The sequence below is a fragment of the Cyprinodon tularosa genome, unplaced genomic scaffold (assembly GCF_016077235.1).
Source record: "Cyprinodon tularosa strain WSP-4 unplaced genomic scaffold, ASM1607723v1 ctg45, whole genome shotgun sequence".
Classification (NCBI taxonomy): domain Eukaryota; kingdom Metazoa; phylum Chordata; class Actinopteri; order Cyprinodontiformes; family Cyprinodontidae; genus Cyprinodon; species Cyprinodon tularosa.
This window is the reverse complement of record NW_024039174.1, coordinates 892519-917828: the sequence shown is the minus strand read 5'-3', so window position 1 is coordinate 917828 and position 25310 is coordinate 892519. Positions and strand designations below refer to the sequence as shown.

The 25310-nt window shown below is 40.5% G+C and overlaps 2 protein-coding genes across 2 annotated transcripts in view; both read right to left on the bottom strand.

The window, feature by feature from the left end:
* The window catches only part of LOC119793340, a 269987-nt gene extending 246912 nt beyond the window's left edge, over positions 1-23075 (bottom strand). Inside the window, exon 1 of the mRNA XM_038300477.1 lies at positions 22893-23075. The gene's annotated coding sequence lies outside the window, so the exon portion shown is untranslated. The remainder of the gene's footprint in view (positions 1-22892) is intronic.
* LOC119793341 lies at positions 12051-13951 on the bottom strand. Its single transcript, XM_038300478.1, has 2 exons — positions 12686-13951; positions 12051-12066 (listed from the first exon to the last, which is right to left on the bottom strand). Exon 1 carries the CDS (start codon positions 13922-13924, stop codon positions 12896-12898), a length of 1029 nt encoding a protein of 342 aa, XP_038156406.1. The 5' UTR covers positions 13925-13951; the 3' UTR covers positions 12051-12066; positions 12686-12895.
* Positions 23076-25310: the final 2235 nt, after the last annotated feature.

The window sequence follows — 25310 nt, the reverse complement described above, 5'->3', positions numbered from 1 at the left end:
TAAGAAATAAACATCCTTGTCATCTTATTTCAGGTGCTTAGGATCAAGAGTAAAAATCTTATTTTGCTGTTTAAAATAAGGGTAAATACACCTTGTCAATCATATGACAGCTCATACAGATCTGGTTTTGCTGCTGGTTTCTTTACTCCAAAACATGTCCAATGACAGATATCCTCCCTCTGGGCCTAAGCAGTCTTTTTAATTACTCTAATTACTTTAACTTGAGCCAAAAACAGCTACCAGACCAAATTAATCCCACATAACTAAAATGAATATTGCACTTCATGGAAGCAGCCGTGTGAATCAGAGTAAAACCGAGGCTGGCCACCGTTACCACATAACCGCAGCCCAAAATTGGTCCTGCTGACCCCAAAATGCTGCTGCTGCAAACCCAATTACAATTAAATTCAGATCTCAGCACTCCCCTCAGAGCAGGGTATCGATGATTCATTTTGTGTTTTATCAAAGAAACAGGAGTGCCATTAAAAAGAGATCAGTCAGCCACCAGGCATGAGGAGTCTGCCACTAATTGACCATTTATCAGAAAGCCTTTTCAAGTAGATCGCAGCCCTGAAATATTACGCATGACAACTGAGCCACACTACATTAATTACACTGCTGATGAACCTCCTGCTCTGTGGTTTGCCCCTTGTGATTGTAGGGAAGCCTGGAAAACACACACACCTGAGCACATACACACATAAAGCAGCGATGTTTCTTGCAAGGTTTCAAAAATGATCCCGCCTCCAACATGACACATGACAAAGCAGATTACATTGGACCAAAAAAATCTAATTTATTAATATAATTTGACATTACAAGTATAAACAAACTGTACTTGTGTCTCTGTATTTTTAGCTTTAAAAAAATCCTCCCTAAGGTTCTGCCATATAATCTGCTCAATATCATGAGTCGAGCTTTGAAAAGATGCTTTCAAGCATTTCACTTAACAGCAGGTCCAGCGTGTTTTCACACTGACAGAGCACTCAGTTTGAAACTACATCACAGCAACTGTCTCTCTCTTGTCTTTGTTCAACTTAGCAGCCATCAGGACACACACAGAAGAACTGTCTCGTTCCTCCCTCTACGTGTGGGGAATTCTCCCTTTCATCCATTTCCTGATGCACTCTAACTAGACAGTTTTCGGTCATGTCCCAGAATTATGCACTATAGCTTTCTGGCTTCGAACGCAGGCTTGCAGAGGACACGAACAGCTGCACATCCTCTGACAATTCATCCATCTCCAAACCCTCTCATTTCCTAGCTTAAGCGTTGCGTTGATTTTCTCCCTTTCGGGATCATCTGAGGTCTCGTTCATCGCTAAGCAGTTGCCTAGAGGCCAAAAATCAGAGCCATCCGCTTTTGGTGCAGTTGCAGAGCTACTGTGGGGTTAAAATATGCGTGAAGAGAGCCACATGCAAGCCCATCTGTATGTAAGCACAAACAAGCCCATGCTCACACATTTTTCATGTTTTGCCTCCTGCAGGCGAAAGACTGCTAAGGAAGGATTCTTCTAAGAGAAACCCAAATTGTGTTTGATGTGTTGGTAACGATTTAGGTGAGGCAACACCTTCTCCACATCCAAGGCTTCTTGAAGCCTCGCTATGGTGTAGGCTTGAACATGAAAAAAAAAAAACTGAAATCGAGTGCATTAGAGGGCATGAAAAATGCAGCTCTGAAGTCTTGGATGTGCAGATTGTTCCTAAACTCGCTGTGAAACTACTGCCCCAACATCAAAACGAAGGAGGCATTTTGGCTTGTTTCAAAGGAGAGCTCCCAGTGGGAATCAAAGCCACGCTCTTGGAGACATCTCAGTACATCATACCTTAGCATAGGAGCTGCATGCAGGGCACTTCTGCTATCAGCTAATCATTTTCCTACAGTAAGTCAGGATGTAATATGCCTGTAAGTCCCTCAGAGAAGAGAAACAGAAACACTACATGGAGTATGCTAAACCCAGTCAGTGTCCTGCAGGAATGACTATTTAACACAGGAATAAGCCAATTATCTTCATAGAGAAGGCAAATTTACAATAGGATTTACTAAATTCCTGCAGGAATCCTGTGTCAAGGGTGGCGGTTTATGCTGTGGGTGTTCTGCTGTCAAGGCCCCCCCACCACAACCACAGACACACATTTGTGGCTGAGCTGTAACTCGCTGCCAAGCAAATGCACATTATCCACCACCTGAGCAAATACCTAAACTCTCACTCCAGCCTGTGAAACATAAAAGTGGCTAAACAAAAGAGTGCACCGAGGGATATCTAATGTTTTATCATTTTGGTAACCTCTCAGTTTCTTAACAAATGCCATCTGGATGGACTTTTGAAATGTGCATTGCAACCTAACATTTACTCTTTCAGCTTGTTTTGTCAGAAAAAGACAAGTAAATTAAAAGAAAAAAATGTTTCCAATAGTGCATTATTTAGCAAAAGGTATATCAAAATGGATTTAATTTTTAATTTTAAGCATCTTAATTTCCAATTTCAATTTTTAAGGACAGTAGAAATATCAGTAGAGGTAGGAATTCCAAAGTTAGCCAAAAATCCAATATGGCTGACTTGTGCAAAGGACTAAACAATTTGATTCTATCTGATAGATATATTACTTTCACTCCTCTTCTTGATAAACATGTTGCTTTTCTTAGTACCAAACTCTTAGAAACTTTAGCCTTGGTTTATTTGCTATCCTGTTTACTGCGTTTTTCAATGCTAACTATTCACATTTTTTTTTCTATCTTGGAACTGGAAGACAATAATACAGAAAAGCATGCAGTGTTAGGAAAGTATCAGATTTATCCATACCTTTTGTATGTTGTCAGTTTATTAAACAATTTTATGTATAAGAGAGCCACAATATATTTTTCTAATGATTTGATTGAAGAAAAGAAGATTTACAAATTCCCAGACCCAATTACTAGCTGTCAAATTTATCATTAAATGTTTGCAAGAACTGGTTACCAGCCTTTTCATCTTCACTGTGGAGGAATTTTGATGCAGTCTTCTTTGCAGATTTGTTCTCATTTAGCCACTTTAGATGGTCTCTGAACATAAATGGCCTCTAAAGGTCACAACACAGCAGCTCAATCAGCTTCAACCCAAACCTCAAATAGGTCCCTACAAGCTCTCAATGTTGGTTGCCTTGGTCCATTTCAGGTTAGATTTGCTATTTTTCTTCATGCTCTGTTAGTGTTACTTAAGATATAACAGGACAAATATTTTCGTGAATTGTTACCTTTCTATTGTCAATTTGCCATTTTTTAAAAAGGGAAAAGATAGAGCCAGGATCATTTTTTTTTTTCCAGTTCTATTCATTTTTTATGGAGGGTTCTCTTTAAAGTCGTAGGGAAGTCACATTTAAATGTCAAATCATTCTTGCTTAAACATGTTTATAAATGTACTATTTATCAGACAATATTATCCCAAAAGTTAGACAATGTCTATTTTTTTTATCCTGTCTTAAAATCTGTGTGGGTTTTTTTTTTTCTTTAGTTTATGCAGGCCAGTTAGTTATACGTCAGCTTGTACACCAAAATTCGACCAATCGTATATCAACTGTCATCTGTCTATCAAATGTTTTCAGTCATAGCATCTTGATTCATATGTAGCAGCTAATATACGCAACGGTTGAAATAAGAAATAAGAATCATTTACTTTACCATTGAGTTCCGTCCCAGTGTTCACGGGATGGACGTCTGTGTCTTCAGCAGGCGTAGAGCTAACAGAACTGGCAGCGTTGCGAGGCAAGGGCTCAAACATGTACGGCTTTAAGCCTTCTACACCAAACCAAGCTTCTGCCACCCTGGCTTCCTCTTCCACAACAACTTCATCCCCACTTTCCTCCTCTAAATAAAGAATGTATCACGGAGGAGACTCATCCACGACCTCCGACACAAAACTCTCCTCCTCTTGCATGTTTCCGCTGTCCATAGCGTTCCTTGACAGTATCGTTTGTGAGTCACCAATTTAGTGCTACTTGGTCCCAATGGAATTTCCCATTGGGAACCTACTAGCACTAAGTTACTAACTGGTTGGTAAGATGCTTCCGAGAAACAATTAAACTTTTTTTGCGAACCTTCCGCCACAACAATACTGCCCCCTTTATAAACAACCAATCACATTCACGTTATTTACTCGGGTAAAGTCGGGCACCACTCAGGAGAATTCAGAACTGAAACCGTTGGAACATCCGTGTTCCTACGACTTACCTGTACTAACCTATCATTTATTGTCTTGGGTGTGGCCGGTAAGATTGATGCGGATCTAAAAAAAAATTGGTCTCATCAAATGAACTCATGATTTCACAAAGAATGCAAAAACAAAAGCAAAGCCAGCCTGTCCTTATTGAGAAACACTAGTGTCTTTCCTCCTGAATTCATTCATTATTTGAAAACTGAGTATTTTTTTAAAATAGGAAAAAGAAAAATCTGTGTTTCTAACCTATTATTATTAAAGAAACAGACTAAGCTCCTCTGTCTTCTACGAAATGCTGCCTGTTGAACATCTGCCTTGAGAAAGTCTGCTTTTCAACACACCTTCCTGGGCATAAAGGAGTCATCAGCATGGGTACCACCAGTCATACGTAGATGTTTCCTCCTTTAACCCCAGTACATCTCCTAGTGGCACAGTGATGGCAGGGATCTATCCCTTCCACCACCTGCTGACCCATAGGCGTTATTTGCCCCCTAACTGTTGACCTAGTTGGCAGTGGTACAACGGCTGCCAGAGGTAACTTATCTTTAGAACCTCTGCGTCTAAAAATAGCTCATATTCTGAGTATGATAAATTTCATTTCTTTGCAGTTGTTACAGTGAAAGGCACGTTCTGTTGTGAAGCATATTTAAAGTCTTTCTAAATTGTGTTAAACCATAATAAAATTATTACTGTAGCTCTACTTGCTGACTTTTAAAAGAGCAATGAAATAACAAAACACAAAAGGAGCAGTTAAAACTGTAAACTGCTCTTCAATGTGGGCTCTGAGTAAAGGGAACCCATTTTAGTTTAATCTATTCAGTGTTGTGATACCAGGTTCCTGGAGCCGAAGTTCTAATTGTAGCTTGCTTGATTTCTCTGCGGTTCAGTGAGATTTGACCCTCCTTTTTTTTCTCTGTACATGGAAGTAACGCGAGCTTGGCACAGTGGCTGATATGCATGTTCCTTCATCTGTTTCTTACTTGTACTCATTTGTCCTCCAACCACAATGACTCATTAATGAAAAGGAATACGTAAGCTGTGTTTTGACTTCTTCCAAAGCAGAGTATTTATACTTCTTTCTTGTGGAAGAATATTAATCTTCTGCTCTAATGTACTGGAAATTAAATTATTAATTATCAATGATTTTCAATATAGATACAATTTACTTAATGGGAGATTTTTAATCAATATTTCTTTTTAGTAAAGTTAAAAATCTATGAGTGTGTAACAGAACCCTATGCAGTAATAATAAGGAACAAACAAAATCATGTATCCTTTACAGAACAGTCAAGTAGACCTTTTTGATTGATTTACTCACCTCGCTTTAGGAAACCTATTTTAAACCTGTCTAGAAAAGCTCTTTTAAGCTCAGTAAGGCCACAATTTAGTCTTTTTTTTCACACACAGTCTCTGCATTAGTGCAATCAATGTGGACCTAACTAGTTTATGTACCTGAAAAAGAAAACCTTGTTTTCAGCTACAGTGTAACACATCTTTATTAGAGTTTTTTCATTTAATTTGAGAAGAAGAGTGACCTTGAATTTAGTTCCATTAAGACTCATTTGTTTTAAAACTGGAATAACGATCTTCCATCCCAAAACTGTAACATTTCACCTAGTGATAGAAGTATACAGATGCATAACAGGTTGAAGTTCCTGCTCTTTTCAAAGACAATATAGAAGATAAAGCTGGTAGGTTTATTCTGATTGACCCATTAAAGGTCTTTATCATATCTCAGAGCCAAAATGTTGTTAAATTTAATATTGAGACTGAATACTGTGTCCTGAATGATGTGATCACACTTGGACAGTGCCATTATGCAGGTCTGATGTGGCTGAGCTCTCAGTCTCCAATGCATGCAGTACTTCAAATACAGGAAAAGTTGCTTGGCAATGTTAGTGTATCATCTTCATTAACATTTAAACTGAGCTGCAGATATGTTTATTGACACTATTGAGTGGTAATAAATCCCCAGTTGTAGTTTTGTTTGCAATTACTGCTCAAAGGTCAGATTTGTGGGTAGAGGTTAAATTTGTAAACTGTTTATTCCTGCATTTACAATTAATACGCAATGATACTAATAATAGGCCGTGAATTGTTTTCTGCTTGACATTTAGAATACACTGGAAGAAGGATCCAGCCTTTAAATCTAGCACTTATGTTTTTGGGATGTAATGGGTTGGGACCAAGATGGTTTCTGGCATGGGAAAATCTTTTTTAGAAAGAATCATCAATAACATGCTTTTGCATGAGGTATGGTTTTACCTAATACAGCTTTAATGGAGGAATATTGTAGCACAATGAACAAAGATGCAGTTATTGCGGGGATTATCTATAGTTCTCTAACTAGGTGCCAAGGTAATGAGTCACTTTGTAGCCAATGTTCATATCTAAATAAAGTTACATTCATTGTCAGAATACTGAAACATAAAATACAATCCCAAAGACCATCTCCTCTCAAATTAGAGTCATGTATTCATTACATTTAAATTTGCTGCTTTATTATCATGAGACAAGCAGTCCTGCCTCACCTGGAGCAGTGATGGAGTGTTCCCTGAATTAGCAACTATGATGTAATCACTGAAACACTCCAGCATTATGATTTTTCTTAGAATAAGTGGATTTTTTCTTGAATTGAAGAGGTGAGACACTGCCAATGGAACAAGACAATGTACATTCACTGTAAAATAAGAAAAAAATTATTGCACTGCTTATTTCAATTCAATTCAGTTTATTTCTATGGCGTCAATTCACAACACCTCCCCTCAGGGCACTTTACAATTCAACTAGATCATACAGTCAAATTGATTAGTATTCTATTTAAGGAAAACCTTTTGTATTGCATCGACTCGAAGGCAATCCCTCACACTAAGCATGCTTGTAGCGACAGTGGAGAGGAAAAACTCCCTTTTAACAGGAAGAAACCTCCAGCAGAACCAGGTTCAGCGTGAGCGGCCATCTGTTCAAGAAGACAGAAGGAGAGATGTAGAAACGAAGCAGAGATACAAAAGGCAACTGTAAAAGGTGGCCCCGTCCAGGAAACACTTAGCCAGGCAGATGAGCTCCGAGCCAACTCCCATGTCAGAGGATATGTCAAGTGCATATTCTCTAATTATCTTGGTTTAAGAGTAAAAATCCTCATTCCATTTGCAGATTATCTTATTTACCTACTCAAATTAAGGTTAAATACACTTAATTTAAGAAATGTTGACTTATTTCTATAGTGTTTTTGCAGTGTGGGCTTATCTAAGCTAGCTATGGTAGCTATAGGAATCTCAACACTCTAATTTCCTTAAGAATAAAGTGTGAAACAACTTGCATCTCTCCAATGATATTTAGCAATATTATTGCTAATCATTATGTGTGACATAATGTGTCTCTTTTTACCGAAAATCTTTATCTTAAATTCCACTTTCTGTCTAAATAAAAAGAAAGGGGATCATTTTAGCTCACTGCTCTAGTACTACAGCCAATGGAAGCAAATCCAAGGATCTACAGATCTACACGCACCGCCAACCATTATACTTGTTCTCGTTTTGTCAATGTCTGACTGCCTTGCCCTCTTTCAATCTCATTTCTACACAGTGGGGTATAAATGTTAATACACAGACATCCATGTACACGCAAATGCCAACACACGCAGCCTAGGGCAGCCTCCTGTTTTTCTGTATTTTGTCTCCAGTGGAGCGAGATGCTGTGTGAGTTTTTTCCCCTCTCTCTAAAGTTCTCCTTTATTCCACCAATCCTGACAGCCATCCACTATGGAGCTGGGACTTGCTTTTACCAAACTAGTTCAGAGATCTAGTCCAAACAGGCAGTAATACAGACCCCTGCTGTTAGAAGAAAAAAAAATGTCTTTGCATTTTCAGTCCTGGTGGGACGGGGAATAGAGCTGAGGAGTACGATATTTGAAAGTGCATGCAAAAGCTTTATGCTTGTTTGAATGCTTTCAATTGAATATGTGCTCGGATATTTGCAAGCCATATATACCTGCACCGCTGCATGCAAACAGCGCTTTTGGTCTGTGACAATCAGACCGTGACATCGTCTGAAAAACCATCCCACAGGCCCCCACAGAAAAAAAAATAAAAAGAGCACTGTGCTGCCCGCCAGACAGAACCATTTTCTATAAATGACCTGCTACCACCTCTTCCCTCACCACCAGGGAGATGGTGGCCTCATGTCTCAACATAGCAATGCAAAGACTGGGGTCAGTGTGCCCTGCCCTAAATTTCATCTGGGAATGCTGTAGGCAGAGCCCAATATTCGAGAAATTTTGAAGGTGGTGGGGCTGCGTGAAGGATGTTCAGGCTAATTCCAACACTCCTCCAGAGAGATGCTTGCTGTGAAACTGCTGGCAAATTTCCCCTTCTTGAAAAGTCTGCATCAGCAATCATATGCCTTCCCTGCCTTTAATGCACAATCCTCATCAAAGGGCACCAAGAGGAGGGGATAATACAGTACAGCAGGCCGCTAACACACATCTATCTGGTGTATAAAAAGAGCATCACGTGTGGGTGAGAAATGGCTCATCAGTCACTTGCCTTGAGTAGGTAATTTGAGCTGATACAGTTGAGATCAAGCTCTTAGCAAAGTCAGTGCAGTGTCACAAGGCCTTATTACTCCCCTTCGAAAGTCTGACTCCAGAGGGAAAAGGGCTCTGCGCTGCTCACACCCTGTTCCTGATCCCTGGAAAGCACAAGAAGGATCTGAAGCAGCGTTAGATTGCACGAGCTCCCCGTTTACTTCCATGTAAGAAAGACTTGGAATGGGAATAGAGCCACCGCATTATCTCTGTGCATGAAGGCCCAGGGGAATGTTCATGTGTTGAGCAATAAGCAGTCATTTCCTCGTTCTCCACACAGTTCCCTGGGAGCCTATGTTGTCTGATTCATTTCACTGAATTGTCAGCTAATGAATGGTGCGCTGATGTTGACTGCAACACACACTCAAGCAATGCCACAAAAGAGAAAAGCCCCCAAGGGTGATCATCACAGGGGTTCTCTCATTCTCATTAGGAGGGAATCAAAAGGAAATAGGGGACTCACTGATAATTTATGTTGTCCCTGGTGTGGATGTGCATGACGTTACATTCTCCTCCACAAAATAAGGATTACCATGCAGGGCCACATATGCAGGTTCAGGGACTGTGATGCAGTCAATAAAGGAAGGAGGGACCATGTAGACTTGGCAACAGTATTAGGAAGTGATCTGTCACTCCCGCAAAGTAACACCGGTTGCCTTTGGCAGAGGAGAGTCAGGAGTAGCAACAACCTTCTGTAAAAATGCAATGGTGTAATTGCTGAAAATAAGAGAAAATATTTACTGTAAGAAATTCAAATTTAGAAAAACAAGGTTCTCCTAGTGCAATAGGCAAACGTAAAACCATCAGTTTTATCTAATCAATCAAATTAATTCGAAAGTTGTTGTTTTATTTAATTTGGTCGTGATTCCATGTTATTTTTTTTTTCAGTGGGTAGATGTATTTCCAAACAATTACATTTGTCTTTACTAAAAGTAAGAAGAAAAAAAATTTTTTCAAGTCACCCAAACTCGTACAAGGCCATAAAAAAAGAAAACATATGAAATAAATGATACAATACGACATCTACTGTAAAGCTACTACAATAAAAGCCTACTCAAATTAGAATTCAGGCTTAAAAAATCTTTAAAAGATATTTAAGATTTGAGATTGGTGTTAGCCAACCTTCCAGTGAGTGGAGGCTCATTCTGCACGAACTGAGGCAACAACAGAAAGAACTGAGCAGATAGAACAGAGACAAGTCCTGAAAACATCTAAAAGCAGAAGCTTGATGAACTGCAGAGCTCTACTTGGAAGAAAGTCAGATAAGACTCTGATAAGTAAGCTGTTTCTGGTATCCCATTTACAGGACCCAACAATAACTTTTCTAAAGTCTTGATCATCTTTAAACCTATACTACAAAATTTACAGCTTCACTGTTTGTCATGATCTTGGCGCTGATAACGGGCTTGATTGTTCATTCCATTCACCTGTCTAGCTCCACCCAGTTTCTCAACAAAGTTCATCTGTGTCAACTGCTCCAGTCTATTTAAGCTGCCTGCTACCAGTCATCAGGGCCAGATTATTCAAGCCTTTGGTGAGAGTTCTCTAGTGTACCTGATTGTTTTCTGATTGCCTGATCCTGACCAGTTCTGCCTTTGGACCTCTGAGCCTGCCTGTTCCAATTCTGATCTGTTTGCATGTCCTGTCTTCAGACTCCTGCTGGATTATACCTGTTGACCGAACCTGGATCTGCTTTCTGACACCCACCTAGATTTCCCTTTGGTACCTCTTCGAATCTCTGACCTTCTGGCCCAGACTCCTGTGAGTCTCCACGACACTGTCTTCGGGCAGCTTTGTCTTGTGCATAGTCCTGCCTTCCTTCATCTGCTTGGATCTGATCCTCTTCCAGTTCTGCAGTCTTCAAAGCATCAGCATCTGAGACGTGTTATTGCAGCCATTTGGCTGGAATCCAGCTCTTCCTCTAGGTACGGACTGAAATTTAAGACCAGGTTAGTGACTCACGTGGTCATAATCTTCCTCCGCCAGATTAAGGCCCCGTCCACACGAAGTCAAAACGAACACGAAACGCTGATATTTTCCAAAACGTTTGTCGTAAAGACGGAGACGTAAAATAAATGTGATCGTCCACACGAATGCATGAAAACGCTGCAAAATGTATGCCAGGCCTGTAAGTGGCGCTGTGGTGCCAAAGCAAAAATAAGCGACGAAATGTTGGGCATGCGCACTAATATTTATACATGGTTGCCCTGCGGGTCAATTTTCGTGGTTAAGTCAAATTCAGGTGCTGAACTATGACGTCGATATTGCTCTGCTCTTCCTGGAGATATTCCAGAAGAAGAAGATTCTGTTGTAAGCCCGACAGCAGGGTGAGTAACATTAGCAGCAACCATTCAACACAGTACGGCGCCATTGTTGTTGTGATACTGTGTCGCGCATGCGTGTATAGAGGCGACGCTATGACGCATGCGTGTAAAAAAAAAATGTGGTTCGAGCTTAAAGATGGAAACGCGAAAACGGCGTTTCAGAATCTTCCCACTCTGAAGGCTGAATAAAAAAAAGATCGTTTACAGACCCCCAAAACGCCGGCTTCATGTGGATGAGAGGCTGGTTTGGTGAAAAATTTGTGCGTTTAGGCCAGGGTTCGGCTTCGTGTGGACGGGGCCTAAGGTGCTCACTAACCTGAGTTTTCCACTGCACAGGTTTCCTGCCTTTGATGTCCTTGCAGTTACCGCAGAGCCATTGTTTTTTTGTTTTTTTGATAAATGCCTTTTAGAGAAATCTAACTGTCTGTCTGCCTTGATTACTGGGTCCTCTGTTCTGAACTTTGTGTAACGCTTATTTAAGGCTAGGCGCCTGACTGCAGCCAGTTATAATAGGCACTCAGATAGGTTCGCCTATGGAGCCCGTGGGTGTGAACAAAATACCATTAGACCGAAGTATGTTTCAATTATTATATTCAAGTTTGAGTCTTTTTCAAATATATATATATATAAAGGTATGCAATATTAATAATATTTATAACAACAGTGACTTCTTTTATGATATAACCAAAAATACGACAAGAAACAAAAACAAACAAACTCATCAACAAAACAATAAATCCTTATGTCACCCAAGAGTTTCCTTTTTAGTCCATTCATGAATCTAGAGTGATTCAACGGTTCATCAATCAATGTCTGATTGTTGTAGGGTTTTTCTTGTCCATAACCCAAAGCAAATAAGTTCAGAATGAGAAAGTAACTTGGTTCATGTAAATCCTACCGCGAAGCTGCGGTGTTCCGGTAGCTCGCCATCTTGACGTGACACAGGGGATGAAAAAAAACCTGACCTAAACAAGGTCATAAATAAAAATACAAATTAGCTATCATATTTAAACATTGTTAAAATGTTATTCAAAATAAATAAACATTCAACAATTACAACATAAATAAATAACTTCATTTCAATAAGTGTTTCTCATGAATTTAAATTAAAGATCGCGATCAGATTAAAGTTACTAGTACAAATCAAAGTAAAGTTACCGGTACAGATCAAAGTAAAGTTACCGGTACAGATCAAAGTAAAGTGCACTTTTTAAATTCCATCTAAGTTTAATTGACGCAGTCAATTAAACTTAATTGACTTCCATATCATTTCAAAAAAGAATTGTTTTTTTTCCTCTTATTCCTCACAAAAAAAATATCTAAGCCCAGAGTTCTGTAGGCTGTTAGCAAAATTTAATAAAAAGTAACTGAAACCGTCCTAAAAGGATGAATCTACAAAAATCAAAAGGCCTATTTAATATTTTAACAACATATAATCCATTCGGCCACAAAATTAACAAAAGAAAATGACCCTTAAGTCAATAAATATACTTTTCAATCTTTAAATGCACAAATTTAGTGGGCGTGTCGCCACCGCATTTCTATTTCTAAAGAAAAACAAAATACGTAAATTAAACGACTCACCGTCGAGCGGTCGACAGAAAACACTCAGTTAAATCCTTCGGCCGTCTTAGTAAGCCTTGATCCAGCCGTATTCTTCTATTAGTTTAGAAGACGCCGAGACGAGCAGCTAGCCACAGCGACAGCAGCAACAGCTATTCAGATCTGAGTCACCTGTGACCCGGAACTTAAAGGGTGCTATCAATTTGACCCGCCAAAATAAAATACGGGTTCTTATTTTATGCAGGTTACACCCTCCCCTCCTGATCCCATGTACGTCCTCGTACATGCACCAGGCTGGCAGCAAATGGGAGGCTGATTGGAGTACGGAGCAATGAACTGTTCTTCATCTTCTTGAAGGGCGAAGGAGAAAGCAGAGCTCAAACCGTGAAGCAAAGCCTGAATGCTTTTCAGTAATGGTTTGCCAGGTTTAGTGTACTGTAATCGATCAGGTGGATTTCTTGTGCGGCTAGAACGTCTCAGAGGTTGGTCTTCACTGTCCAGAGATACTGAATCCACTGGTGAGTGAGGTTCTTCAGTATGGCTGGGAATGTCAAATATATCAGTTTCTTGTGTGTCATGTTCTGCATTGTCAGACTCTGGAGTATCAGGATCTGGAGAGAGTCTTCCGTCAGCTCTGGAGACTTCAGCAGGATTGAGTTGTTCAGAGTCAATTTCAGGTTCCTCACTCTCTACTGCTAGTTGTTCCTCTTTAACAGTCATAAGTTCCCCTTCCACAAATTTGGGTTCATCATCCTCAGCATCACTGTCCTCTTCAGTTACAGGCACTGGAGATTGTGTGATGGGAACAAACTGTTCAGTTCCTGGGACAGACTGCTCGACAGGAGGCAGGTCAATATCAATCGTAAATCTGACAGGTTCAAAAGATGATGGAATGTGCAAAGGTGGATCGACTAGTTCTTCCTCTGATGGACCCTCTTCATCATCAGGAGATACTGGAGAAAACACAGGAGATTTCCTTTTAGCTCTGGTAGGCATTTCTTCCTCAGGAAAAGGTAAGTATCCACATGGCAATAAAAGGTCTCGATGCAGGGTTCTTAGTGGTTTGTTCTGGCCTTCCGGTCTGACTGTGTACACAGGAAGATTGCCGGCTTTCTTCACAACAATATACACAGATGACTCCCACTTATCTGCGAGTTTGTGCTTCCCCCTTAGTCGCACGTTCCTTACTAGGACTCTGTCTCCAACATTTAGTTCTGATGCAGTAACTTTCTGGTCAAATCGGGTTTTGTTACGCTGCATCACTTTAGCTGAGTTCTTACTGGCCAGTTTGTAGCTTTCTTCCAGGTGGGACTTTAACTTTTGCACATACTGCGTGTGGGAACAAAATCCATCCTCATTTAATGGCAGTCCAAAAGCTAAATCCACCGGTAGGCGGGGTTGGCGTCCGAACATCAGCTCGTATGGTGAGTATTCTGTGACATCGTTTTTTGTGCAGTTGTAAGCATGCACTAGTGGTTTTACAAAATCCGTCCAATTAGTTTTTTCTTTTTCAGATAATGTTCCCAGCATGTCCAGAAGCGTTCTGTTAAAACGTTCCACAGGATTTCCTCTTGGATGATATGGTGTGGTCCTTATTTTGTGAATGTTGGCCATTTTACAGAGTTCTCGGATGGTTCTTGATTCAAAATCTGGACCCTGATCACTGTGCAGCTTTTCCGGAATGCCATAATGCATAAGGAAATTATCCCACAAACACTTAGCAACGGTCTTAGCTTTTTGGTTTGGAGTAGGCACAGCAATGGCATACTTTGTAAAGTGGTCTGTTATAACAAGGATGTCTTTGATTCTGCGATCCGGTTCTACAGAGAGGAAATCCATACACATCAACTCCAAGGGGTGAGTGGTTTTGATGTTGACCAAAGGTGCAGCTCGTTCTGGTAAAGATTTGCGTCTCACACATCTTTCACAGGTTCTGATTTTATTGACAACATCAATAAACATCCTAGGCCAGTAGAAACGGGAACGGACTAAGTCTATAGTTCTGTCAATTCCCATATGACCCATTTGGTTATGCAGTTGGTGCAGCACAACAGCTCGATACCCCTCAGGTAATACTAGTTGGTACTTTGTTTCACTTCCCACTTGTCTCCTCCTAACGAGAAGGTTGTTTTGGAGCTCCATTTTATTTACTTCTCGGAGTAGAAGGGGCAGTTCAGGAAGTTCTTCCTTCACCGATGGTGATGGTGATTCTCCTCGTTCCAGCTGAGCTATGACATGGCGGATAACAGGGTCGTCACGCTGCTTAGCTGCAATGTCATCTGCTGAGAATAGAGGAAGTGAAGGGGAGCTGAACTGTTCATCATCAGTAAAGCTGTCAGGTAGGCTGTTGACATGAGTGGTCATAGACAACACCAGAGCGTGGTCAAGATGTGCACCTGGGCTATACACCAGGTGACGGGCACAAACTGCTTCGATGGTGTGCTGATCAATGGAAACATAATCTGGTTCGTTGAGGTGATGCTGAACGAACTTCAGGACTCGTTCATGTTCCTTCCGGGAGGTAGGATCATCAGACAGCTCACCATGAGGTCGTCGAGACAATCCATCAGCATCCATGTTCTGCTTTCCGGCTCTGTAGATGATCTTGAATGTGAATGTTGACAAAGCTGAAAGCCATCTGTAACCGGTCGCATCAAGTTTTGCTGAGGATAACAGGTAAGTCAGTGGATTGCTGTCTGTGACAACTGTGAACTGAGCACCATAAAGATAATCATTGAATTTCTCTGTCACTGCCCATTTCAGAGCGAGAAATTCCAATTTGTGAGCTGGATACTTGGATTCACTCCGCGAGAGACCTCTGCTGGCATATGCCACAACTCTGTTCTTTTCGCCCTGCTCCTGATACAACACCGCACCAAGACCGGTAGAACTGGCATCGGTGTGGAGTATGTAGGGTTTTTGTGGATCAGCAAATGCCAATACAGGGGCAGAGACTAATCTTTCGATTATGGTTTCAAAAGCCTTTTCACACACTGGAGTCCATCGTCCTCCAAATGGTGCCTTGGGGTTCAGGTAATTCTCTGGCCTTACCGTTGGCTTCAGTTTCTTCTGAGATGGCGGATAACCAGCAGTCAGGTCATGCAATGGCTTAACTATGGCTGAATATCCTTGGACGAAACGTCGGTAATATCCAGAGAAACCGAGAAAAGACCTCAGCTCTTTTAGGTTTTTGGGCACTGGCCAGGAGGTAAGTGTTTTGATCTTATCTGGATCTGTCTCAACACCATTCTGGGACACAACATGCCCCAGATACTTCACAGATGTTTGGAAAAACACACACTTCTCAACTGACAGCTTCAACCCAAAATCCTTAAGTTTGTTGAGAACTTTCATCAGGCGCTCTTCATGTTCTTCCAAGGTAGGTGCAAAAACGATTAAATCATCGATGAAAACCAAAACTTCTTTTAAATTTAAGTCTCCCATGCATTTTTCCATCAACCTTTGGAATGTACTTGGGGCATTGGTGACCCCTTGCGGCATGCGGTTGAATTCCCAAAACCCCAATGGACATACAAAGGCAGTTTTGGATTTTTCCTTTTCCTCCATTTCAATCTGGTAATAGCCCGACTTAAGGTCTAACACAGTGAACCACTTTGATCCAGAAAGGGCAGAAAACGTATCTTCAAGCTTGGGTAGAGCATAGGCGTCCTTTATTGTTTGAAGATTTAGCTTCCTATAGTCTATACAGAGGCGTACACTGCCGTTCTTCTTGCGTACAACCACAATTGGAGAAGCAAATGGTGAATCAGACTCGCGTATTACTCCGGAATCAGAAAGCTCTTGCAAATGCTTTCTTACAGCATCAATATCCTGAGGGTGGATTGGTCTTGGCCTTTGTTTGAAAGGAGTGGGATCAGACAACTTGATTTGATGTTTAACTTTGTCTGTCCGGCCGAAGTCCAGCTCGTGCTTTGCAAACACCTCAGGAATACTGTTGAGTTTCTGGATGATTCGCTGCTTCCATTCTGGAGATAAAGGTGAGTCTCCAAACTTGTATTGTGGTTGAGATGGTTGTAGGGACTCTGTAGACTGGGTTGAATTGTGGACTGTTTGCTCTTGTGAGATCACACTCTGGAAAGTGCTGATTTCTGCTATGACTGCTCGTGCTGGAATATGAATCTCATGGTTCGACTCATTGCTCACAACGACTGGCACATGACACGGCCGGTGTTGAGGCAAGTCAATGAGGCAGGTTTTTACCATGAGCCCACCAGGGAGGGCATAGGAACTCGGATGTTCCAGGAGGACTTGTTTTTCTCCTTGCCACAATCTTGAAGCTAAGCACCCTTCTACAACTGTGGTCTGCCCAGCAGTAATGATTTGGGGCTGACTAGACTGCAGGGTGACAGTTGCAGTAAGTTCATTCGAACTCTGGGCATAGCGGTGTTGGAGGATCTTATACACCGCTATATAACCAGAGACTGTAGGTTGAAATGACTCGTCAGGGTGAGTGTCAAAATGTTTGCTGTAAGCAACATCTAAGGTATTTGTGCCAATGAGAACCAGATATTGAGATGGCTTATTATCAGGCACAACAAGAGCAAGTGTGTCAACTTCAACAGGTAAACCAAACAATTCAGGTGGGAAGGTCATGTTGATCTCTACATATCCCAGGTAAGGCACTGTTTGTCCATTTGCTCCTTCTATTTCCAACAGGTTGTTTATTGGTTTGATTTCATGGTCCCTGAGGTAAGTATTGTAGAAGGAGTAGGGGATAGTAGTAACCTGTGAGCCAGAATCAAGGAGGCAGTTAAACTGTTCTCCTTGTATCTGAACTTGACATGTGCTCTTTGTGCCAATAAGACCTTGTGGCAGTGTTCTTATCCTGCGTTCTTTGGGACTGTTCATATACACAGCTTCTGTGTGTCCCACTACAGGAGCTGTTTCTAGTTTAAAGATTTTGAATTTTTGGCATCCCATGCTTGTTGCTTCTGGCGTAACAGTTTCTTTTTCTGCTCAACCAGACTTGGGTTTGCTTTATTTGTGCAGGAGGAGGAAAGATGGCTGTCTTCTCCACAATTAAAACAGTACCAAGGCTTGGGCTTGGTTCGTACCTGAGGTGAAAAGTAGGACTTGTTCTGTTTCGACATGGATTTAAATTCAGCTGGACTCATCCTGGACAGAAGTTGAGACATTTGCTGCTGTAGTTTCTGAAGTTGTTTTTTCATTTCGTTTAGCTCTTCATCGGACGTAGAATGTCCACAAGAACAGGCACTTTGGGACTGAACGTGAACTTTCTGTTTAGACGTTCCAATGTGCTTTTTCATAAGTGACTCTTTAGCATGTTGCCTATCTTCTTCTGTCCTGAGTAACAACAACAAGTCAGAAAAAGATGGTGGGTTGTCTCTCTTTTGTTCCATCTGTAACTTTGTGATGACAGTGTTATCCCAACACCCACGACAAAACTGTTTGAGTAAATGTTTATTGATGTCAGCAGGTGAAATTCCTCCTTGCTTCACAACAGTGTTGAGGGTGAGCAGAAGCCTTTGAAGGTAAGTGGATGGTCGTTCCCCTGGATTCTGCAGAATGTTTAAGTACTGTGCAAACAATTCTTCACCGTCCTGCACTGTTCCAAAAGCAGAATCTAGTACTCTTAGCAAAACTGTTGGTACTGTATTGGGGCTCAAACCTTTGACTAAATCAGCTGCAGGTGATGACAAACTCTCTGTGATTCGTCTAGTGACATGTAGTGCAGAGAGACTGGAATCAGCAAGCAGAGACTCAATCTGGGAACGCCAGGACTCAAAGTCAGCTTCATGACTCGGCTTAGGAAACCTTCCTGAAAAAGTACGGAGACGAAGTGAGGTTGGACCAGTCAAATCAGTATTTCGAACCACATGTTCAACAACAACCCGTTGTATCTGAGGTGGGTTAAGATCATTGGTAGAAAGCGACAGTCCTGGAGCTGGTCCAGTTTGCTTTCGACGAGGTCGTGCTCCCTGGCCCGAGGATGAATGAGCAGGAGGAAGTGAGGATAATGATCCTAAGTCCATTTGCACTGGCTGTGCAGTAGTAAATTTATCCACTTCCCTTTCCTCTTTCACCTTTACTCCGTCCTCTTCCTCATCATTGTCATAGTCATCATCATCATCATCATCATCAAAATTTTCATCTGCTCCTGCTGCATGCAGATGTTGGCCTATCTGGCTCATTACCGTCTTCAGAACATCTTCAAAACGATGGCCGCTTTGATCAGCAATTTTCCTGAGCTCAGCGATGTAGTTGGGCTGATGTTTGCTGCTGCTGCCCTCTGTGGCTGCATACTCGAATGCCAAAGCGGTGACACAAAACACTCGGTCAGTATTTGTTTGAGAGGTGTAAGTATAAGGTAGAAGCGGTTGTAGTGCGGAAAAAGCAGCTAAATCTGCAAACTCAACGATCAGGTTTTTAAAAAACGTGCTTGAGGAATCAGTTACATATAAAGTGCGGTTAAGTTTACCGTATCTACTTAAGCAATTAAGTATTTCCTCATCAACCTTGGTATCGGTAGCACCAGTAATCATCACAGACTGTGATACATTTATACCAGATTGCTCAACAATATCCATCATGTTTTTTTTTTTAATTAAGTATTCTTTATTTTACCTTTTGAAAAAGTTGAATATTTTACTTAGAATTTCCTATTCCTACAACTGAAATAAATGTTCAAAATGAGAAATAGCCCAAAAAAAAAAATGTTCACACACACAAGCTCCTGGCTAGCTCGCCACGTGTAACGCTTATTTAAGGCTAGGCGCCTGACTGCAGCCAGTTATAATAGGCACTCAGATAGGTTCGCCTATGGAGCCCGTGGGTGTGAACAAAATACCATTAGACCGAAGTATGTTTCAATTATTATATTCAAGTTTGAGTCTTTTTCAAATATATATATATAAAGGTATGCAATATTAATAATATTTATAACAACAGTGACTTCTTTTATGATATAACCAAAAATACGACAAGAAACAAAAACAAACAAACTCATCAACAAAACAATAAATCCTTATGTCACCCAAGAGTTTCCTTTTTAGTCCATTCATGAATCTAGAGTGATTCAACGGTTCATCAATCAATGTCTGATTGTTGTAGGGTTTTTCTTGTCCATAACCCAAAGCAAATAAGTTCAGAATGAGAAAGTAACTTGGTTCATGTAAATCCTACCGCGAAGCTGCGGTGTTCCGGTAGCTCGCCATCTTGGTCACAGAAAACATCTGTCAGGGGACATCATTCTGCCAAGAGGGTAGCCTTAACATAGATCAGGTGTCATAGGACTGTGACTACCTTGTTTTGTTGGCTACAAGGTATATCAGAGGTTAGGGTAAGAGTTGACTTCCCCCCTCTTTGTCATTACTAATCCCCAGAGATGTTAAAACTGTTAAAGCTTAAAGGGGGTTTTCAAACAACCTCATATTTTATACAGTACAGTATGTCCACTCTTGGCATCTTTTCCTTATTATGTGGTTCCATCTGTCACCATTTCCCAACTGTGTGGCGCATTATTAAGATTGATCAAATCTATACAAAATGTGCCTTTCTTATGCTACAACAGCAGCACCTTTCAGTTTCCTTCCAGTTTCTAACCCTTGGGCAGTAGGAGACTCTGTGTTACCCGTTTCCATGTCCACCTGCTCTTCTTCTTCCTCATCACGTCCTTTACTCATTTTTCTTCCTTTTTATCTATTCAACTTTACTCTTGCACCCCTTTTATCAACCCCTCTTCCCTTTATCAAACTAGACCTTTGATACCTCTGTGCCCTTTTTTACTTCCTTGTGATTCCAGCTAATAAATAACTGCTGCAGACTGGCACATGCACTCTCATAACAAGAGCAGAAAAAAAAAGATGCTTCCCTATTTTGATTTCTTACCAAGTGAATTCCAACATTGTCCCAACTGGTTAAGGGAAAGATTATAGACAAGTGCTTATACAATCAAAGGAACTGATATGCAGACATCATCACAATCCATATGCAAATTATAGCCTTACATACACATAATGCAATTGTGGTATTCACCAAGGGATGTTTACTATACTAGCTTTCCCCATACATAAGCAGTTCTCACACCGATCGGACCCATTACAATCGCTTAAGACCCATCATAAAAGTGCATGTGAGAGTGTGTGGGAGCCATTCATGTATAACATTAGTCCTAATGTGCTCAACAAGGGGCTGTAAGAGCAAAGATGTTTCACTAGAGAATTGACCTCAGCTGCAAAGATGACTGTTTCAAACGCTTGCTGTGCTCCCAACAACATCCAGAATTTATATATAGATATGGTAGACCCACTTTCCTTGCTCTTACAAAAATATAGCTGGTACACAGCAGGCTGTAATAATCGATATAACCTGAGAAGGCAGGTCATAAATCCAAGCAAATGTATTTCCCAGGAGGGGCAGTGGATGCTTAAGGTCTCACACACACATTATTACATTTGTGCACAGGGAAAAAAAGGACAATTTCTGCAAAGGCACAAGCTCATTTCTGGCACAAGTAATTATAAAGCCAAAGACTTATTGTCGACAACTTAAGGTGTGTAATGAATGCCAGCAATTAGCAGGGGCGCCTCAAAAAAAAAATTTGTAAGGGGGTGGCCAAAGGGAGTGGGGTTTGACTACTTGTGTGATTTACCAAAAGCCAAATCAATTGGAGATCTGTATGAGAAGCAGCAATGAAAGGAACTTGATCAAGTAAGAAAACGGATCTGAGATTTTTTTTTTAAGCAGACTAGTAGGCTGTAGGCTGCTAATTTTAAAGCTTGAAGAAAATAAAATAAAAACAACTGCTTTGCTTAATCTTCCCCAAAATTCTGACAAAACTAATACAAAAAATAATTTGGGGGTGGAGCCAAGCGCGAAATTTTTAATCAAAATGGGAAAGAAAATGTTAATGTTAAATAAAAATTAAATAAAAAAAAACTCAATAAACTGGCTCATTAACATCTTAAACGAAAGAAGAAAACATGACACATATCTATGCCAAAGTGTGGCCATTATAACTTCTGACACCACAGTGGTGCATCTGATTAATGAAATATTTGTTATCACAGAGTTTTAACAATGCATAACAAACAAGCTAAATGCAATCAACAATGTTGACTAATATATATATATATATATATATATATATATATATATATATATATATATATATATATATATATATATATATATATATATATATACAAATGTAAATAAGTGCATTTTGCATGAACATTTCTCCTCTTATATCATGCATATGCCATAAAAAGGAAAACCAGAAATTAATTTTACATAGCAATGCTTCTAATAACAATAGGTATTGATAATGAACAAAATAAATGTGTTCTCACCTAGTTGATATGATTCAGTTGAAATTAATATGAAACGGGATTATCCCGCCAGCAAAACACATAAACACTTTATGTGTTGTGTCGATGCCATCACCGACAATTGAGCCGTTTTGAAGAGACTTACAGCCTCTTTAGGGACACACTGGACCGCAGACAGATTTGCGCATAAACGGATTGTGCAAAGCTAAAATATTTGCGCCCGGGGCTGTTTGAGCCCGTTTGTTTGGAATGCGTAAAGCAAAAATATAACCTGTCCGTTTGTCAGGGAGAGGGGGGGGGAAAGTGCAATCTTCTTCACCTTAATCGGTAGGGAGGCAAAACCTAAACGATGCACAAATCAGATGCAAACTATGAATGAATCAATAATTATTTTTTTGTTTTTCACCATTGCGGTTAAATAATCCCACATTAAAGCGCGTGGCGGTGTGCGTCAGGGGACTGGTCCACAGTCTTTAAGCAAGGACTTTCAAACGGGGCTCCTGCCTATATTCATCATTCTCCGGCAGCATTTGCTCCACTGATTGCATTTTTTGCCAAATTAAAATATATAGTTATATCATAGTTAAAGCCATTTATCTTTTTATTATTTTAAAGCGATAAAAACCTGGCGCAAATGCGCACGGAGCCTCTCCATCAATGATTCCAGTTATCTAAAATAATATCCACCGATCCACAGCCTCATATTGAAAAGAATATCAAAAGTAGAATTCAGTCGTGATTCCCGTTGAGTGTGGAGCAGTGATGCCAAAGAGCAGACAGGCAATTCCCAAATACCCGAGCGATGATGGTGATGATGGGGGAAACTGGGTCTCATCTCCACTCAGTCCGACCGAGATCAAATATAAATCATGTGCATGATGAGTTAGAATTTAAATTTAAAAAAAGGTGGAAATTACCTTCCCGTCTCGGATCTTTCTGTGATTTTTAAGTTTCCTCTTCGGATGCTGGAGCTGTCCGTCAGTGGGTCACAAAACTGTGTCTGAGAAGGACGAACGCAGTCATCATCGGCCGCCTCTCTCTGTCTATCCTCTCTGCTCCTCTCTCTCTCTCTCTCTCTCTCTCCGTCTCTCTCACACACGCGTGACTCTAACTCAGCCTTACCATAATGATGGGACTCAAAAAAAATAAAAAAAGAAAGAAAACTCTCCTAGCCCCCCATCTTTTTTCCTTTCCTAAGTGCCTACCTCTGCTTTTCACGCTTTTGGCTCCTGGCTCCCTCTTGAGCTCTCCATCACGTCTCCCTCTCGGAAGTGATTAACACTGGTGCCCTATTATGTTCATCATGACTCATTACCACAAGCGGCACAGTGACCATCGTGATGATCAATAGGATCATCTTTCAAAAAGCGCAGCTGAAGTTGAATGTGGCCATTTTTTCTTTTTGAAAGAAAAATAACAAACTCTCTCTATCTCCTCTTCTCCTGTTTCTTCAAACCTTTTCAAACCATGATTAGTCCTTCATCTCATAGATCCTGTCCTGTGCAACCTTTTTGGCTCTGTGATTCCCATTGCTCTTACATAAGATGACCTCTCCTGATCTTCACAATGGAGTGCATTACAATACTTAGCCCTTTATAGGGCACTCAGTGAAAGACTTAAAATTTCTAACTTTCAAGCAAGAGTGCACTGCAAAAAAAACTGAAATCTAAGTAAGTCATTTTTTCTTGAACTGCAAATGGAATAAGAAAATTTACATTTAAAATAAGGGGAAAAAATGATTTTATGGATAAAAATGCTCCTCCCACTGGGAGATTTTCTTATTTACCTACTCAAATTAAGGGTAAATACACTTATTTTATGACATTTTCACTAACTTTTAGATCATTACCTTATAATCTTTGTAGCATTCAAACATATGGATATTTTTATGGCAAAAACTGATGTCAATATAATATCAAGAAATGCCAACTTGCCCGAATGTATTAAGAAATATGACAAAAGTGGGGGGCTCCATTTCTAAGGAGTATACAAGTGATCAAAAATAGTAACTTGCCCAATAAAGGGTTAACATCCATTTTGGCAATATTTTACATTCTCTAATGTTATAAACTCAACCTTCTGTTTTATTTTCCATGCACTTGTGGGTCTAGTCTTGGGGGTAGAGCACTTTACAGTAGATCATATTCGTGGAGGGATATGGATACGGGGTTAGTTTTCATTATTCCAATATAAACACTTTGAAGAATCCCCTCGGCAGCAGTCACAGCTACAGGTCTTCCAGTGGGTGTCTGGATGAGTGTGTCCATCATGTCTACACTTCTAGGGAAGGAGACTTTTGTCTGTTCTAGCTTTTTTTAAAAGCCACATAATTGTAGTCCTCTGTGAATATGAATATGATTTGATAAAATACAATCCACTGAAGCTTTATAGCTTGACATTATGTACATATTGTTTTGTTAAGCTATTTGTGTTCTAAAATGTATGTAGTTAGAGTTAATATCTGAACACAGTGCATATAAAAGCAACTTAAATGAGCACAAAACTTCACTTAAACAGCTTAATGTGATTCTGTTTCATGTATTTTGCAGCTTACTACACGATTTAGCTGCACTTATCTAGCCTAGTAAACTAGCCCCACCCGCCAGTGGCCAAAATCATTTTTGCCTGCGAGTTGGTCTAGCTTCGATCAATGTTCCAGGACCTAGAACTGGAGGGCCTATCACAACGCAGAGATGTGTTTTGAATTTCTGGATGCAAAGCAGGCGGGGTTCTGAGGGCGTGACGACGCTGGAGAAAGCACAACAAGGAAGCTGGAGACTACTATGGGGCAGCAGCAGCTTTCAATGGAGCGCACCATTGAAAGTTAAAAGTTCTCTTTTCTGTTGCTGTTGTTCAATAAAAGTATGTTTTAAGATATTTTGAGGCGATTTTGAGGCAATATTATACTTTAAAGTGGAACTACATGGTCCATTCACCGATTAAATGTGTAATTTAAAAAAAAATATTTCCGAAGATGAGAGGACCGCGGCAACCAGCGGACCACCGAGGCCAATGGTAGCCAGGGGCTAACCGCAGCCCGTCTGCCACAGCCACTGGACCGCTGGCTCTGATGGCGATTTTTGACTCAGCTTTGGAATCAGTTTTGGAAGGATTAGACTTGGGATTTTCGTTGAAATGTGAGCAGGAAGATGTTCTACGCTTATTCATTTTAAAGGACGTATTCGCTGTTTTACCGACAGGCTGTTTGTCTACACTCCCCCACCAGCTTCCTGTCACGCTTCCTACGTCATAGTCAGGTGCACTCATTGGTCAGAGCGTTGGCCAATAGGCACAGACAGCGGTTATAAAGACAAAAGGATGTTCTCAACAATCTT